Source organism: Doryrhamphus excisus, chromosome 11 (genome assembly GCF_030265055.1).
Source record: "Doryrhamphus excisus isolate RoL2022-K1 chromosome 11, RoL_Dexc_1.0, whole genome shotgun sequence".
In the NCBI taxonomy this organism is placed as follows: Eukaryota; Metazoa; Chordata; class Actinopteri; order Syngnathiformes; family Syngnathidae; genus Doryrhamphus; species Doryrhamphus excisus.
The window spans coordinates 10,125,383-10,144,560 of record NC_080476.1 but is presented as its reverse complement, the minus strand read 5'-3'; the positions used below and the strand labels follow the sequence as shown (position 1 = coordinate 10,144,560).

The 19,178-nt window shown below is 37.3% G+C and overlaps 1 protein-coding gene and 1 long non-coding RNA gene across 4 annotated transcripts in view; one reads left to right on the top strand and one right to left on the bottom strand.

The window, feature by feature from the left end:
• Positions 1-7,463: 7,463 nt before the first annotated feature.
• LOC131137827 (spectrin beta chain, non-erythrocytic 4-like) overlaps positions 7,464-19,178 on the bottom strand; it is a 31,702-nt gene continuing 19,987 nt past the window's right edge. For both annotated transcript variants that reach the window (XM_058086173.1, XM_058086174.1), the window contains 7 exons: positions 18,895-19,106; positions 16,646-18,000; positions 15,110-15,170; positions 14,752-15,020; positions 14,415-14,585; positions 14,192-14,234; positions 7,464-13,379 (listed from right to left, as the gene is read on the bottom strand). In XM_058086173.1, the coding sequence (XP_057942156.1) occupies positions 13,080-13,379; positions 14,192-14,234; positions 14,415-14,585; positions 14,752-15,020; positions 15,110-15,170; positions 16,646-18,000; positions 18,895-19,106 (2,411 nt within the window). In that variant the 3' untranslated portion in view covers positions 7,464-13,079. The remainder of the gene's footprint in view (positions 13,380-14,191; positions 14,235-14,414; positions 14,586-14,751; positions 15,021-15,109; positions 15,171-16,645; positions 18,001-18,894; positions 19,107-19,178) is intronic.
• LOC131137835 (uncharacterized) lies at positions 8,618-19,126 on the top strand. 2 transcript variants are annotated; one of them, XR_009131982.1, is made up of 7 exons: positions 8,618-8,700; positions 8,839-8,909; positions 9,039-9,119; positions 9,243-9,323; positions 9,452-9,532; positions 13,199-13,401; positions 16,873-19,126. It is a non-coding gene; the product is annotated as an uncharacterized LOC131137835 (long non-coding RNA). The 2 variants fall into 2 exon arrangements; XR_009131983.1 differs by lacking the exon at positions 9,243-9,323.

The following is a 19,178-nucleotide window of genomic DNA, read 5'->3' as shown; positions in this document are numbered from 1 at the left end:
AAAAACGACATACTAACCCCCTACGTTTTTTGTCAAAAATCACCAAATTCAAAATCTGGCATTTTATGCCATTTTTGGATGCTTCTGGGTCCCCTGTTGAGTGTGTGTGACGTTTCCACTTTTATTTTTGACAGAAAAGTGCTTTAAAAGCAAGTTGAAAAAAATGAAAAAAACGACATACTAACCCCTTACGTTTTTTGTCAAAAATCACCAAATTCAAAATCTGGCATTTTATGCCATTTTTTGATGCTTCTCGGTCCCCTGTTGAGTGTGTGTGAGGTTTCCACTTTTATTTTTGACAGAAAAGTGCTTTAAAAGCAAGTTGAAAAAAATGAAAAAAACGACATACTAACCCCTTACGTTTTTTGTCAAAAATCACCAAATTCAAAATCTGGCATTTTATGCCATTTTTGGATGCTTCTGGGTCCCCTGTTGAGTGTGTGTGAGGTTTCCACTTTTATTTTTGACAGAAAAGTGCTTTAAAAGCAAGTTGAAGAAAATGAAAAAAACGACATACTAACCCCTTACGTTTTTTGTCAAAAATCACCAAATTCAAAATCTGGCATTTTATGCCATTTTTGGATGCTTCTGGGTCCCCTGTTGAGTGTGTGTGAGGTTTCCACTTTTATTTTTGACAGAAAAGTGCTTTAAAAGCAAGTTGAAAAAAATGAAAAAAACGACATATTTACGTTTTTTGTCAAAAATCACCAAAACGAAACATACAAACGACATACTAACCCCTTACGTTTTTTGTCAAAAATCACCAAATTCAAAATCTGGCATTTTATGCCATTTTTTGATGCTTCTCGGTCCCCTGTTGAGTGTGTGTGAGGTTTCCACTTTTATTTTTGACAGAAAAGTGCTTTAAAAGCAAGTTGAAGAAAATGAAAAAAACGACATACTAACCCCCTACGTTTTTTGTCAAAAATCACCAAATTCAAAATCTGGCATTTTATGCCATTTTTGGATGCTTCTGGGTCCCCTGTTGAGTGTGTGTGACGTTTCCACTTTTATTTTTGACAGAAAAGTGCTTTAAAAGCAAGTTGAAAAAAATGAAAAAAACGACATACTAACCCCTTACGTTTTTTGTCAAAAATCACCAAATTCAAAATCTGGCATTTTATGCCATTTTTTGATGCTTCTCGGTCCCCTGTTGAGTGTGTGTGAGGTTTCCACTTTTATTTTTGACAGAAAAGTGCTTTAAAAGCAAGTTGAAAAAAATGAAAAAACGACATACTAACCCCTTACGTTTTTTGTCAAAAATCACCAAATTCAAAATCTGGCATTTTATGCCATTTTTTGATGCTTCTCGGTCCCCTGTTGAGTGTGTGTGAGGTTTCCACTTTTATTTTTGACAGAAAAGTGCTTTAAAAGCAAGTTGAAAAAAATGAAAAAAAGGACATACTAACCCCTTACGTTTTTTGTCAAAAATCACCAAATTCAAAATCTGGCATTTTATGCCATTTTTGGATGCTTCTGGGTCCCCTGTTGAGTGTGTGTGAGGTTTCCACTTTTATTTTTGACAGAAAAGTGCTTTAAAAGCAAGTTGAAAAAAATGAAAAAAACGACATATTTACGTTTTTTGTCAAAAATCACCAAAACGAAACATACAAACGACATACTAACCCCTTACGTTTTTTTTCAAAAATCACCAAATTCAAAATCTGGCATTTTATGCGATTTTTGGATGCTTCTGGGTCCCCTGTTGAGTGTGTGTGAGGTTTCCACTTTTATTTTTGACAGAAAAGTGCTTTAAAAGCAAGTTGAAAAAAATGAAAAAACGACATACTAACCCCTTACGTTTTTTGTCAAAAATCACCAAAACGAAACATACAAACGACATACTAACCCCTTACGTTTTTTGTCAAAAATCACCAAATTCAAAATCTGGCATTTTATGCCATTTTTGGATGCTTCTGGGTCCCCTGTTGAGTGTGTGTAAGGTTTCCACTTTTATTTTTGACAGAAAAGTGCTTTAAAAGCAAGTTGAAAAAAATGAAAAAAACGACATATTTACGTTTTTTGTCAAAAATCACCAAAACGAAACATACAAACGACATACTAACCCCTTATGTTTTTTGTCAAAAATCACCAAATTCAAAATCTGGCATTTTATGCCATTTTTGGATGCTTCTGGGTCCCCTGTTGAGTGTGTGTGAGGTTTCCACTTTTATTTTTGACAGAAAAGTGCTTTAAAAGCAAGTTGAAAAAAATGAAAAAAACGACATATTTACGTTTTTTGTCAAAAATCACCAAATTCAAAATCTGGCATTTTATGCCATTTTTGGATGCTTCTGGGTCCCCCGTTGAGTGTGTGTGAGGTTTCCACTTTTATTTTTGACAGAAAAGTGCTTTAAAAGCAAGTTGAAGAAAATGAAAAAAACGACATACTAACCCCCTACGTTTTTTGTCAAAAATCACCAAATTCAAAATCTGGCATTTTATGCCATTTTTGGATGCTTCTGGGTCCCCTGTTGAGTGTGTGTGACGTTTCCACTTTTATTTTTGACAGAAAAGTGCTTTAAAAGCAAGTTGAAAAAAATGAAAAAAACGACATACTAACCCCTTACGTTTTTTGTCAAAAATCACCAAATTCAAAATCTGGCATTTTATGCCATTTTTTGATGCTTCTCGGTCCCCTGTTGAGTGTGTGTGAGGTTTCCACTTTTATTTTTGACAGAAAAGTGCTTTAAAAGCAAGTTGAAAAAAATGAAAAAACGACATACTAACCCCTTACGTTTTTTGTCAAAAATCACCAAATTCAAAATCTGGCATTTTATGCCATTTTTGGATGCTTCTGTGTCCCCTGTTGAGTGTGTGTGAGGTTTCCACTTTTATTTTTGACAGAAAAGTGCTTTAAAAGCAAGTTGAAAAAAATGAAAAAAAAAACGACATACTAACCCCTTACGTTTTTTGTCAAAAATCACCAAATTCAAAATCTGGCATTTTATGCCATTTTTGGATGCTTTTGGGTCCCCCGTTGAGTGTGTGTGAGGTTTCCACTTTTATTTTTGACAGAAAAGTGCTTTAAAAGCAAGTTGAAGAAAATGAAAAAAACGACATACTAACCCCTTACGTTTTTTGTCAAAAATCACCAAATTCAAAATCTGGCATTGTATGCCATTTTTGGATGCTTCTGGGTCCCCTGTTGAGTGTGTGTGAGGTTTCCACTTTTTTGACAGAAAAGTGCTTTAAAAGCAAGTTGAAAAAAATGAAAAAAACGACATACTAACCACTTACGTTTTTTTTCAAAAATCACCAAATTCAAAATCTGGCATTTTATGCCATTTTTGGATGCTTCTGGGTCCCCTGTTGAGTGTGTGTGAGGTTTCCACTTTTATTTTTGACAGAAAAGTGCTTTAAAAGCAAGTTGAAGGAAATGAAAAAAACGACATACTAACCCCTTACGTTTTTTGTCAAAAATCACCAAATTCAAAATCTGGCATTTTATGCCATTTTTGGATGCATCTGGGTCCCCTGTTGAGTGTGTGTGAGGTTTCCACTTTTATTTTTGACAGAAAAGTGCTTTAAAAGCAAGTTGAAAAAAATGAAAAAAACGACATATTTACGTTTTTTGTCAAAAATCACCAAAACGAAACATACAAACGACATACTAACCCCTTACGTTTTTTGTCAAAAATCACCAAATTCAAAATCTGGCATTTTATGCCATTTTTGGATGCTTCTGGGTCCCCTGTTGAGTGTGTGTGAGGTTTCCACTTTTATTTTTGACAGAAAAGTGCTTTAAAAGCAAGTTGAAAAAAATGAAAAAAAAAACGACATACTAACCCCTTACGTTTTTTGTCAAAAATCACCAAATTCAAAATCTGGCATTTTATGCCATTTTTGGATGCTTCTGGGTCCCCTGTTGAGTGTGTGTGAGGTTTCCACTTTTATTTTTGACAGAAAAGTGCTTTAAAAGCAAGTTGAAAAAAATGAAAAAAACGACATACTAACCCCTTACGTTTTTTTTCAAAAATCACCAAATTCAAAATCTGGCATTTTATGCCATTTTTAGATGCTTCTGGGTCCCCTGTTGAGTGTGTGTGAGGTTTCCACTTTTATTTTTGACAGAAAAGTGCTTTAAAAGCAAGTTGAAAAAAATGAAAAAAACGACATATTTACGTTTTTTGTCAAAAATCACCAAATTCAAAATCTGGCATTTTATGCCATTTTTGGATGCTTCTGGGTCCCCTGTTGAGTGTGTGTGAGGTTTCCACTTTTATTTTTGACAGAAAAGTGCTTTAAAAGCAAGTTGAAGAAAATGAAAAAAACGACATACTAACCCCTTACGTTTTTTGTCAAAAATCACCAAATTCAAAATCTGGCATTTTATGCCATTTTTGGATGCTTCTGGGTCCCCTGTTGAGTGTGTGTGAGGTTTCCACTTTTATTTTTGACAGAAAAGTGCTTTAAAAGCAAGTTGAAAAAAATGAAAAAAAAAACGACATACTAACCCCTTACGTTTTTTGTCAAAAATCACCAAATTCAAAATCTGGCATTTTATGCCATTTTTGGATGCTTCTGGGTCCCCCGTTGAGTGTGTGTGAGGTTTCCACTTTTATTTTTGACAGAAAAGTGCTTTAAAAGCAAGTTGAAGAAAATGAAAAAAACGACATACTAACCCCTTACGTTTTTTGTCAAAAATCACCAAATTCAAAATCTGGCATTTTATGCCATTTTTTGATGCTTCTCGGTCCCCTGTTGAGTGTGTGTGTGAGGTTTCCACTTTTATTTTTGACAGAAAAGTGCTTTAAAAGCAAGTTGAAAAAAATGAAAAAACAACATACTAACCCCTTACGTTTTTTGTCAAAAATCACCAAATTCAAAATCTGGCATTTTATGCCATTTTTTGATGCTTCTCGGTCCCCTGTTGAGTGTGTGTGAGGTTTCCACTTTTATTTTTGACAGAAAAGTGCTTTAAAAGCAAGTTGAAATAAATGAAAAAAACGACATACTAACCCCTTACGTTTTTTGTCAAAAATCACCAAATTCAAAATCTGGCATTTTATGCCATTTTTGGATGCTTCTGGGTCCCCCGTTGAGTGTGTGTGAGGTTTCCACTTTTATTTTTGACAGAAAAGTGCTTTAAAAGCAAGTTGAAGAAAATGAAAAAAACGACATACTAACCCCTTACGTTTTTTGTCAAAAATCACCAAATTCAAAATCTGGCATTTTATGCCATTTTTGGATGCTTCTGGGTCCCCTGTTGAGTGTGTGTGAGGTTTCCACTTTTATTTTTGACAGAAAAGTGCTTTAAAAGCAAGTTGAAAAAAATGAAAAAAACGACATATTTACGTTTTTTGTCAAAAATCACCAAATTCAAAATCTGGCATTTTATGCCATTTTTGGATGCTTCTGGGTCCCCTGTTGAGTGTGTGTGAGGTTTCCACTTTTATTTTTGACAGAAAAGTGCTTTAAAAGCAAGTTGAAGAAAATGAAAAAAACGACATACCCCTTACGTTTTTTGTCAAAAATCACCAAATTCAAAATCTGGCATTTTATGCCATTTTTGGATGCTTCTGGGTCCCCTGTTGAGTGTGTGTGAGGTTTCCACTTTTATTTTTGACAGAAAAGTGCTTTAAAAGCAAGTTGAAAAAAATGAAAAAAAAAACGACATACTAACCCCTTACGTTTTTTTGTCAAAAATCACCAAATTCAAAATCTGGCATTTTATGCCATTTTTGGATGCTTCTGGGTCCCCCGTTGAGTGTGTGTGAGGTTTCCACTTTTATTTTTGACAGAAAAGTGCTTTAAAAGCAAGTTGAAGAAAATGAAAAAAACGACATACTAACCCCTTACGTTTTTTGTCAAAAATCACCAAATTCAAAATCTGGCATTTTATGCCATTTTTTGATGCTTCTCGGTCCCCCTGTTGAGTGTGTGTGTGAGGTTTCCACTTTTATTTTTGACAGAAAAGTGCTTTAAAAGCAAGTTGAAAAAAATGAAAAAAACGACATACTAACCCCTTACGTTTTTTGTCAAAAATCACCAAATTCAAAATCTGGCATTTTATGCCATTTTTGGATGCTTCTGGGTCCCCTGTTGAGTGTGTGTGAGGTTTCCACTTTTATTTTTGACAGAAAAGTGCTTTAAAAGCAAGTTGAAAAAAATGAAAAAAACGACATATTTACGTTTTTTGTCAAAAATCACCAAATTCAAAATCTGGCATTTTATGCCATTTTTGGATGCTTCTGGGTCCCCTGTTGAGTGTGTGTGAGGTTTCCACTTTTATTTTTGACAGAAAAGTGCTTTAAAAGCAAGTTGAAAAAACTGAAAAAAATTGACATATTTACGTTTTTTGTCAAAAATCACCAAAACGAAACATACAAACGACATACTAACCCCTTACGTTTTTTGTCAAAAATCACCAAATTCAAAATCTGGCATTTTATGCCATTTTTGGATGCTTCTGGGTCCCCTGTTGAGTGTGTGTGAGGTTTCCACTTTTATTTTTGACAGAAAAGTGCTTTAAAAGCAAGTTGAAGAAAATGAAAAAAACGACATACTAACCCCTTACGTTTTTTGTCAAAAATCACCAAATTCAAAATCTGGCATTTTATGCCATTTTTGGATGCTTCTGGGTCCCCTGTTGAGTGTGTGTGAGGTTTCCACTTTTATTTTTGACAGAAAAGTGCTTTAAAAGCAAGTTGAAAAAAATGAAAAAAAAAAAACGACATACTAACCCCTCACGTTTTTTGTCAAAAATCACCAAATTCAAAATCTGGCATTTTATGCCATTTTTGGATGCTTCTGGGTCCCCCGTTGAGTGTGTGTGAGGTTTCCACTTTTATTTTTGACAGAAAAGTGCTTTAAAAGCAAGTTGAAGAAAATGAAAAAAACGACATTCTAACCCCTTACGTTTTTTGTCAAAAATCACCAAATTCAAAATCTGGCATTTTATGCCATTTTTGGATGCTTCTGGGTCCCCTGTTGAGTGTGTGTGAGGTTTCCACTTTTATTTTTGACAGAAAAGTGCTTTAAAAGCAAGTTGAAAAAAATGAAAAAAACGACATACTTTTTTGTGAAAAATCACCAAATTCAAAATCTGGCATTTTATGCCATTTTTGGATGCTTCTGGGTCCCCTGTTGAGTGTGTGTGAGATTTCCCCTGTTTGTTTGACCAGAAAAGTGCTTTAAAAGCAAGTTGAAAAAAATGACATGCGTTTTTTGTCAAAAATCATCAAATTCAAAATCTGGCATTTTATGCCACTTTTGGATGCTTCTGGGTCCCCTGTTGAGTGTGTGTGAGGTTTCCCCTGTTTTTTTTGACCAGAAAAGTGCATTAGAAGCAAGTTAGAAAAAAACAACAACAAAAATGACTTATTGTACTTACTGTCCTTCTTTGAGCTGATTTCAATGATGTTCTTGGATCCTCGGTAATCCTGTGTTGACATCGTCCAGTCGGGGACAGTCCTAACAGTACCGACTGTTAGGAATTGGTACTGGGATGGGTTTAAAGTGTGAGCATTATTTTTGTATCGTACTACTAGCTTGTAGATTTATCATATGCTTTTTTTTTTTTCCTCTAAGGGAATTTACACTGTAGATAAAAAGTCCCTGCAACAAGCTTTCTGAGGGGAAATACGACAATGGCGAAAGTGAAAGGATGAACTGACTTTATACATCATCAACCATATCTAACATCCACTTGACGTTTGTTATACAATTTTGGATCAAATCCTAATTTCCCCACAATCAAATTCAATCGCAACCATTTTTTTTAAATTTTTTTTTACTACATTCGGTTTCTCTCTGTTCTAATAAGAATACCATTAAAACAATGCACTGTTGGGTTAGACCTACAGAATCAGCAGGGGATCAAATACTTATTTTCCCCCTACGGCGTAGGTGAATAGCACGCCAGACCTGCACAGTGTGTGTCCACATCAATTCAACATGACATTAGCATCAGCAAGTTGGGAGGTTTATTAATGTCTTAGCAGCAAGTTTGAATGTCAATTAACAAAGACATACACTCTTTAAGACCATCAATGCAGGAAAACAAAAGTTTGCACATTATTGGCATTTTCTTCGGTCACAGTTTGTGCTGTCTCTTTAACTTTGTTACTCATAACATGGCGGGAAGAACAAAAAAAAATAAAAATAAAAATCTCCAGCATATTTCATAAAAGCGATGGAGAGCAAACATGTCGGACTGAAGCGATTACATCCACGTGACAGTACTGTCGCGCCCACATCGGTGATGAAAGCATGTATTGCAATGACAGGTTCACTCTCAGTTCTCCTTCGATCACCGTGTGTCTTCTGAACTGCTCTTTCATGGCACTTATGTTCAAAACCGTGACAGGAAAAATAACATTCACAGCACAAAATACGCTAGCTTGTCTATTGTCGTTTGACTAATTTGAAGACTAGCACAATCACTACATTCCTCATGTAAGCCAACACTGCTGAATTGGAACATACCTTTTGGTGTTTAGAAAGAAAGGAAGACTGTTTGAATTTTGGATGTACAATATATTCAAAGGTGCAATGCCATCAAAGTGGAACATTTCAGCTGAAGACGTACATTTAACCCATAAGAAGCTTTGGACCAACACTTCAAATGCCTTCAAATGTGTCCTATACAGCTTTGTGCTTGATTTCAAGTTTCTAGGTGACGTATAGGAAACATTTTGTTGTGACAGTCATGTGACTATCCCAGGATATGGCTTCCCCAAAATGGCAGTGTGTCAGGTAAGCTAGCTCATTTCCAAAAGCGTATTTTTTGCAATTAAAGCTCATTTTAATGTAATTTAACAACGCTAATGCTCCAATAAGGTGTTAGATGTGACAATTAAACCCTTTTTCATATGTTTCTTACAAAACAAAAAGGTACAAAACATTTTGGAGTGGCTGTCGTGACTATCCCAGGATCTGGTTTACCCAAAATGGCGGCATATTAGGTAAGCTAGCTCATCTTTTTGGCCATTAAGGCTCAACATTAAAACAATTTAACAATTGTAATGCCTTAATAGGGTGTCAAATATTATAATTCAACTGTTCTTACTATATATTTTTTTATGAATTCACAGAAAACAAGCTACAAAACATTCTGGAGTAGTTGTCATCCGAGTATGACAGGATCTGGTTTACCCAAAATGGCGGCATATTAGGTAAGCTAGCTCATCTTTTTGGCCATTAAGGCTCAACATTAAAACAATTTAACAATTGTAATGCCTTAATTGGGTGTCAAATAATTCAATTGTTCTTACTATATTTTATTAATGAATTCACAGAAAACAAGCTACAAAACTTTCTGGAGTAGTTGTCATCCGCGTATGACAGGATCTGGTTTATCCAAAATGGCGGCATATTAGGTCAGCTAGCTCATCTTTTAGGCCATTAAGGCTCAACATTAAAACAATTTAACAATTGTAATGCTTTAATAGGGTGTCAAATATTATAATTCAATTGTTCTTACTATATTTTGTTAATTAATTTACAGAAAACAAGCTACAAAACATTCTGGAGTAGTTGTCATCTGAGTATGACAGGATATGGGTTCCCCAAAATGGCGTCCTACCAGGTAAGCAAGCTCTTTTCAGCTAATTCTTTTGCCGTTAAAGCTCATTTTAAATATATATATATATATATATATATACATTTTTTTTTTTTTATTAAATGGTACATTTCCTGTTTCTTCATCGAAATTTTAATTCGACTTCAATGGGTTCCGCTGTAATGTCAAACTATTTAGATAAGAGTGGACTATATTTTAAAAGGAACTATACCCCTATAACACAACGCTTCAGATAGAGGCTGCGTTTGAGTGTAGATGTATTTTCTGGGATTTCCGAGCATACTTGAATGCATCAAATTGTACCTCTGCATTAACAGTTCCATAGACGTTTTTGTGAGTTGGAGATATACATAGATGGGGTTGGAATAGCACTGCTGTTGATGTGTTCCGGTCAGAATAAAGTTATAAAAGACAGCCCTAGTTTTAACTAATATAGGGCCGCTCGTTCCGCTCGTTCGTAACCACAAAAAACGAAAACCACCAATGGAACTCAAAAGGCAAATCATCACAAAAACATCACATATCTCTGACATGAATTAGTAGTCATTAAAAAAACATCACATGGCATTTGATGTTAAACGTCTCAGGCTTCTTATGAGTTAAAGATCGTCTCCATCTGTGTTCTTTTCGTTTTTTCGTATTTTCAGGGATTATATATGCGTCACATTTCGGTGTGCAAAATAATCTAACACCGCCCGCCCGTCGTTTCTTCATGTGCTAATAAATTTGCAACCCCTCTCACAGACATCAATCAGCTACCATCACGAGTTTGGGCGGCAGGTTCATCGAGAAAAAAAACAAAACACAAGAATATAAAAATACAAGCATATTTGATGTATGTCCTGTTGCACTTCCCTGGTAAAAGTGGCTCATACGGCTAGATATCGGTGTACTTATATATGCTATGTTACTCATTAGTGACTTCTAATTTGCATATTTCCTTTAAATGTCATAAACATTAATATATGGGAGTGATGGTTGTTTTTGACTTAAGTGGATTAATACAAATGTTTTACTTTTACCCATTTTACGTCAGAGTACTGTTTTATTAGAGCACAGGGTTTGTTGATATACATACAAAGATAGGTATATACAATTCATGACTTAAACCACAGCAGATTTGCATTTTTAGCGCTGTTGGTAATTGAGAATCAGGTTGGACTTTCAAAATAAAACACGCAACAGTCTTACACAGCGCTTCATACGCCATAAACCCAGCGGTGAACATGTCAGAGCCTTGGAAAAAAAATAAGAAAGGTTCGAGAAGAAATAAGGAGGCCGCTTGGCTTGCTCATCGTTCATCCAGCAGGTAAGGGAGGATGGAAGACAATCTTACTTTGTGAGTCGTGGACCATGACTGCAAAATGTCTCCTCGCACTAAATTATTGCAATTCCCCCAAATGATTTTAAGAACATAAAAAAAAGGTTTAACAAGTGCACTAATAGACTATTTCATGCAGTGTTCAGCTTTCGGTAATGTGTACAAAGGCATTGTGTCAAATATTTTTTTCCGTCATTTCATGGAGAGCTCCCTTTTTTTTTTTTTTTTTTTTTTACATGGATCAAAAAAATAGTAATACATATTTATGACATCCAAGAAGCTAGGTGGGTAACACCAGCAATTTGTTACATTAACCCCTTTTCCACTGCGATTCCACCAATATCGAACTTTCTAGTTCCAGGTAGCAATTCAGATCTTTTAAGAGAAGTTCCGGGAACTTTTGTGGGGGGCAGTTGTGCTGAAAAACGCTAATTGGTGGTTGAGGTAATTGGTAATCGTTTGTAAAAGAGCTAAACAAGTGAACGGATTATTCTTTTAGGCGTATTGACAGGAAAATGCAGTTGGCAATGATTTTGGACAAAGATTGGCGGCAATCGGCTGCGATTGGTGGAACTCATCGCCGACGCATACCAAATCCTACATACACACGGGAGGTGACGAGCAACTGCAGGCAGCAACACCGGTGAGGGACGTGCTTACATTCAGAGTAAATTACGAGTCTCCTATGGTTTTGATTGTCTGTCCGATTTTGATTAAATTTTGGCGTATCAAAGTACCATAATTTCCGTAAAGTACCTACTGTGGTGTGTTTATTTACTTACTCTGTGAAATCTCTCAACGAGCTTATCAACCCATCGGATGTCGTTACTCAATGCAACAGTCTGACTCAAGGTGCCATCTTACAAAGAACGCTAAATCATCACACAGCAACTTAACACTCAAAAAAAGTGTACCTAAGAAACATACAAGACAAATGTCAATATGATGAATATGAATACGATGACACCCGTAAGTCTGACTGTTATACTGAGTGATACTTTCCTCACTGACTTGCCAGCGGCATAGTATATTAACGATTAGTAGTACTTCTGAAATATACGAGATCGCATGAGAGTAGAACGTGATGATAAAATAGCCGCAAAGTTTAAGGAAAAAGTAGTAGCTTATACATGGAAATTATGGTAGTTTAAAGGAGAAAGGGTACCATATTTTCTGGACTATAAGTCGTTCCGGAGTATAAGTCGCACAAGGCCAAAAATGCATAATTCGGTAGAAAAAAAAACATATAAGTCGCATTTTTTGCGGGTAATTTACTTTACAAACTACTTGACCAAAACAGACATTACATCCTCTTGGAAGGCAAGTTCAAACATTAATAAAAGAATAGAGAACAGGCTGAATAGGTGTAAGATATGCTAACACAATGGTTATTCAGCTACACAAAAAATAAACATGAACAGAAACGGTGTTTATGTAACAAACACTTTTTTCATTTATAAGTCGCTCTGGAGTATAAGTCGCAGGAACAGCCAACCTATGAAAAAAAGTGTGACTTATAGTCCGGGAAAATACGTACTACTCTTTTGAATCAAAGATAAACTCACGTCAGTTAATGGAAACTTACTCGATGTTTACTCTTGCATCAACACGTATCCATGCCGCTGTTTTTTCGTTTTCTGTCACTTTAGTCTCTTCATATAGATTTTGGTGGAAAAGGGGTTAATAAGATAATCTATGATTACCATGTAGTGGGATTACATGTTAAGTATTTTTTTTAAGTGTCTTAAGGTGCAAGACTGCCTCATGGATGAGAAATCATATCAAATAATTTGAGTTCACATTTGCAACTACTTTGTGTTTCATTTGCTTTCATCTCTCGCTATTAGAGAGAAGAACATAAAAAAGTATATTGCTTCAAAAGTTTTTTGTTTTTTTTTCATTATCGTGAACATCTCTTTCACCGGTGAGTCGAGACAGACAGACATGGCATCATCAGTCATTGTAACATACGGAAAGATGGATCCAAGAGATTAAACGACGACAACCTTCATCCGCCACCATTGCCTCCACCTACCAGCAGATGGCACAATGCAAGCACTGATGCACCGCCACAGGTGGAAGGGGGGGCAGGGAGGGGCAGGGGGGTCTGAGAAATGAGTTAGTCACAGTTAGAATAGTCATGTCCATGGGTTGTGGCCTCAGCGTGTCCCAGCTCTTGGACCGAGGCTCTGCAAACATGCTCTCCATTCATACAACCACGTACGCCAATTGTCATTTGCTCCTTCCGGATGTGCTGGAGCCCCCCCCTGCCCCGCCCTCCAACTTGTCAGCAATTTCTGATGTGTCTAACTTGTCGGAGCCGTCCCCTTTCTCTGACCTCTCCTTTTCAGACCTCTCCTCCCCGACAAGCTCCGATCTCTCTGACCTGGCGTCTGCATCCCCCTCGGACTTCTCTTTCCTCTCCGAGCGGTCGGCATCCATGCCGGAGGTGACGGGCTTGTCCCACATGGCCATGGCCTCATGCTCAGATATACAGGTGGTGATGCTGGAAGTCCAAGCCTTCAGATCCTCCTGCAGAGACCAGCAACACAGAGTAATCATGTGATTTTATATACAGTGGGGAAAGAAATATACTGTGGTGTTTGTAAGCTTTACATCAGGGGTGGGCAAACTACGGGCCGGGGGCCACATGCGGACCACCAAGTGTTTGACTTCGGCCCGCCAGTTGCTTTCTATGTATTTCAACTTTTAACATAAAAAATGGCAACATGACAACTGTAAAATTAAATTACATAGTTTGATGTGGTCTTATGTTTAAAGGGACATGAGAACATACAGCTGATGGTATCACACTTTTACAGATTAGACAAATATTTTTTCAAGGAAAATTATAATTAATAATAATTATATATATATTATTAATAATTATTATTAATTCAAGGAGTATAAGCAGAAAATAGTGTGATGGTGTAACACTTTTAGAGATAAAATTAGACAAATATTTTTGAAGGAAAATTATAATTAATTACTATATATATATAATTAATAATAATTACTATATTTTTATTAATTCAAGAAAAATTATAAGCAGAAAATAGTGTGATGGTATAACACTTTTAGAGATAAAATTAGATTATATTAAATTATATATCGGACAAGAGGCAGGGTACACCCTGGACTGGTCGCCAGCCAATTATAGAAAAAAATCTATTTTAAAGTTAAAAAGGTTACAAATGAATTTATATTTGATTAAGAAAATGGAGGACATGTCTGGTAGTTTGTCACCAATGTTGCACACATCTCAGGAGGGATTTTGTTTCGAGAAATAATTGTCATAAAGTTTGCAGAACTGTACTTTGACACAACTTGATGAATGTTCTTACCTCATCTTTTGCATGAAACACAAAGTTATTTCCATCGTTGATTCTGTTTGAGGGAGGAAAAAAACAACAGTGGTGGTGGTCAGTTACTGATGCAGCTTAGAATTAATCATCCCAGAAACTAATCACCTTATTCTTTTGACATTCACATTTGACTCTTATCTGTACTTTGTAATAACAGGCGAGTAAAGACGCAATCATTCAGGAATTCCACAACAGATCTTACTGAAGAATGAAGACATTCTTCTTCTTCTTGTACCCCATAGAAGGATCAAACGAGCAGTTGGAAAGGTCAACTGAAGGCTCTCCATTGTATGTCGTGTTGTGGTTTCTGGCGTCCTTATAGAAGGTCATCTTGCCCTCTTTCAGCACACAATATACATTCACCCAGGATTTGCTGGAGAAGGAATAACGAAACTGGTTAGAAGTGAACCTCTAACGCTGAAAGACGTTTTCAAAACAGGAGGTTGATGTTAAAGGTTGTTGACCCCTGCCGTGGCATAATATATATAACATATATATATACGTATGAATATAATATGTATGTTGTTTGACTGTAGTACCTGGTGGGGCTCCTCTGTTGAGCTTCAAGGTCAGAGCTGGTGGCCTTTTTGCGATACAGGAAGCCTTCATTGTGTGCTGTGTGTGAAGGCGGCTGAGGTGTCGTTGGGGCACCAGTGGCAGGAGCTGAGCGAGAGCGACGGGTTTCCTCGGGCTCCTTCGGACGGGGCCTCCTTCTTGGTTTGGGTCGGTCTCGAGCGCGAGGGCGTCCATCGAAACGAGTCACTGGTGCAGAGAGGCTGCTTGGAGGCCGATACGGCTCTCCTCTGGCCTGATGAGGCAGATTTTAGAAAATGTGACACAAAAGGCATGATGTGACTGACATATCACCACTTTGGTTGACCGTGGGAGATGACTTACATGTGCTGCTTCTCGCTCCTGGACTTGTTCTACAATCTCTGCCATAGTAGATCTCTTCTCCCTGCAGTGGCAGAGGACACAGTGAAAGTTCATTCATTCATTCATTCATTTTCTACTGATTATCCTCATGAGGGTCACATGGGGTGCTGGAGCCTATCCCAGCGGTCTTTGGGCGAGAGGCGGGGTACACACTGGACTGGTCGCCAGCCAATCACAGGGCACACATATAGACAAACAACCATTCACACTCACATTCATACCTATGGACAATTTGGAGTCACCAATTAACCTAGCATGTTTTTGGAATGTGGGAGGAAACCGGAGAAAACCCACGCATGCATGGGGAGAACACTCCCTTTGCTCAAATTATAATCTACTACAGTGATTCCCAAAGTGTGGGCCGCGGCCCCCTGGTGGGCTGTGGTGGTACTGCAGGTGGGCCATGTGAGGTCATTAAAAATATGATTCATTTTTGCAAATATGATTTTTTAAATTATTTTTATTGTAAAATATTTACTGCACAATTAAAAAATATATATTTACATATATACATTTATATTTACAGGTCTAAGTAATAACCTTTTGAGTGTTATTGACCTGTCACAATATTTTAGGAACCTTATACAGTTTATGATTGGAAAGTAGCTCTCTGGTCATCATGCCAGTCTTGAATGCAGGTATTAAAAGTATGAGAATTATTATTATTATTAAGATAATAATAATTTTAATAATAATAATTATATTTATTTTAATTATTATTATTGTTATCCCTCATGAGGAAAAGCGGTAGAAAATGAATGAATGAATGAATAATAATTTTAATAATAATAATTATATTTATTTTATTTTTTATTATTATTATTATTGTTATCCCTCATGAGGAAAAGCGGTAGAAAATGAATGAATAATAATAATAACTATTATTATTATTATTTAATAATTATTATTAATATAATATATTATTATATTATTAGAAAATGAATGAATAATAAATAATAACAGTTATTATTTATGATGATTATTATTATTAATATAGTAATAAAATATTATTCATTCATTTTCAACTATTTCCTATAATAATAATTAATAATAATAATTATTATTATATTGTTATTATTATTATTCATTCATTTTCTATCGCTTTTCCTCACGAGGGTCGCGGGTATTATTATTAAATAAAATTTAATAAATAACTGTGGACTGGTCGCCAGCCAATCACAGGGCACATATAGACGAACAACCATTCACACCACACTCACAATATGGCTTATTATTAGTCAAAAAATCTTGAAACACAAATGAATATGTATGTATTGTGGACACTAGTTGTCAGTAATGTTGAGGTCATGACATTAGATTATCGTCATACTGCATGGAGTCAGCCATGGCATGTCCGACATGACACAATGGAAAAACAGTTTTCCTCCCATTTCGTATGGAAGTGGTAAACTTTTAGACTTAAAAGTGTGACGCATTTAGAGCCTATCCATCGTGTACATGCACACTCAGTGGCAACTGCTGGATGAGTTCACTTACCCTGAGCGTTTGTCTGAGCCCTCTTTAATGGATCCCTCTAGGTCACTGGAGTCCTGTCGCTGAAGCCTTTGCTTGCCACTCCCCTCTTGTTCACTGGACGATTGTCTCTCCAGGCGTCTCCGGTACCGCTCCTGACGCACAATCAGCGGCAGCTCGTTCAGCCTGGCTTGGATCTCCTGTTCGCTGGAAGTTTGTCGACCCAATTTGTACTCCCTCTCTCGCCGCAGGTGGTCCATCTGAGGGTCCGAGCGACTTCCACGAGGATCCCTCTGGAGACGGCCATGGAGGAGCTCCAGTCCTGACTCCGGCCCCATCATGTCTGCCATCGGGATATCGCCATACTGCTCCCGCTGTACTCTGCTGGCCTCGAGGAGAGGATTTACAGCCTTGTGGATGTGATTAATCCTGGGTTGCATGAAGTCCGCTTTCAGGTGTTGCCATGCGTAGGCCATTTTTGGGTCCATGATGCCACCACTTGGTGCTAGGTAACCAGAACTACCTAGACTTCCACTGCTATAATGATTTTGTGCAAGATAGCCGGAGCTACCCATTCCTCCACTGCTATGATAATTCTGCGCTAGGTATCCACAACTCCCTAAATTGGGCTGCGGGGCGAGATATCCTGAACTCCCTAAATTGGGCTGCTGTCCCAAGTACCCAGAACTCCCCATGTTTTGTGGTTGCGTTAAATACCCCGAACTTCCCATGTTTTGTGGTTGCGTCAAGTAAGAACCTCCCACGTTTTGTTGTATCAAATAGCCAGAACTTCCCATATTCTGCTGGGTTAGAAACCCAGGAGTCCCCATTCCTCCACTACTTTGCTCCTGAGTCAGGTTACCCAAACTTCCTAATCTGCTACTTCCTGGTTGACTTGGCATCGAGTAGCCAGAACCGCCCACACAACCGGGAGACAGCCCATAGTACCCAGAACTCTCTGCAGTGTCACTTTTTTGATTATTTATCCCAAGATAAGTCGAATGGTCCGGGCCTCCACAATGAGATGGTAACGCTGAAAAAGCAGAGTCACTTCCGCCTCCGATGGCCTGGTGATTCATCCCGAGGAAGGAGGAGCTCACCAACTTTCCACTACACTGCGGCTCCAGTCCATGATAGCCTGACCCATTTATGACTGGGTTGTAGCTGGTAAGCGTTGAGGACAATCTCTGGCTTGCATTGCTGGCGCCCAGTTCCACACTGGTCTGTAATGGTGTTGGTTCTATTTGGGCCTGTACCATCTGTCTCATGAAAGATGGAGTTGAACTGGGTGAAGGACTCGATGGAGTCAGGCATGATAATGGGAACATCCTTCGACTGGAGAGTGGCGTCTTTTTCTCTTCCTCTTTTTTCTTCTCTGCCTGGAAAATAGATTTAAAATAATTAAGAGAACATAAAACAAAAGCAAGATAGGTCTGATGCAATGCAATTATTCAGAATATTTTATATAAAACAAACAGGGTGTGATGGATCCATCCACCATCATGGTAATGGTACTGGTAATGGTTTTATTTCATTTGAACATGCATCAGATTACAATTGAATGCATCATACGTATAATCAGTTCACAGTTCCACATGTCCAAAAGGAGTAGGAAGAAGCAAAGCTTATTAAATCCTACCCCTCCATCCGGTACTTTTACAATCAGTAACTGTTACATTTGTTCACTTCCTGCTTTCCTAATATAGTTTTTATATAGTTTCCCAATATAGTGCATTGTTTGATGTCCTTACTCAATCCATTCCATAGTTTGATTCCACATACTGAAATGCTATGGCTTTTTAACGTTGTCCTAGCATATAAGTGTTTAAAATGTAGTTCTTCCCTGAGATCATATTTCTCCTCTCTTGTAGAGAAGTATTGGATGACATTTTTAGGTAATTGGTTATTTTTAGCCTAATGCATTATTTTAGCTGAACTATATCAGCAAGTTTAAGTATTTGTGATTTTAGAAATAAGGAGTTAGTATGTTCTCTGTAGGCGGCATTATGAATTATCCTTACTGGCCTTTTTTGCAGTAATTTAGCAAGTGAAGGTTGCTTTTATAGTTATTAGCCCATATTTCCACACAATAAGTAAGATATGTTAGAACCAGATAGCAATAAAGAGTGTGGCGTGATTTCTGATTGAGAACAAATTTTGCTTTGTTCAATACTGAAATATTTCTGGCCACCTTATGTTGTATATTTGTAATATGAATGATGAAAATGTGACTCCAGTAAACTGATGAAACATTTAGCTACAGCCGAGCTTACTGCGGAAAGCTGACGGAGAGAGCTGAAGCGTTCTTTCCAGGTTACAGCAGCCTTGCGGAAGGCTTCATGGCGAAGGATGAGCTGCTCAACCTCATCGGTTTGGACCTGGGCTTCTCCTCCCTCCGTCTGCTTGGAGGTGATCAGAGGCTCCTTGGCCTTCAGCCAGGCTTCTGCCTTTACGGTCTCTTGGGCAAACTGGAACCTTTCGAGTTCTGAAGAAGACAGGAGACCAACAGATGGTTTATCATCACGCTACATAAGGCATGTAGCTATAAAACTTCATT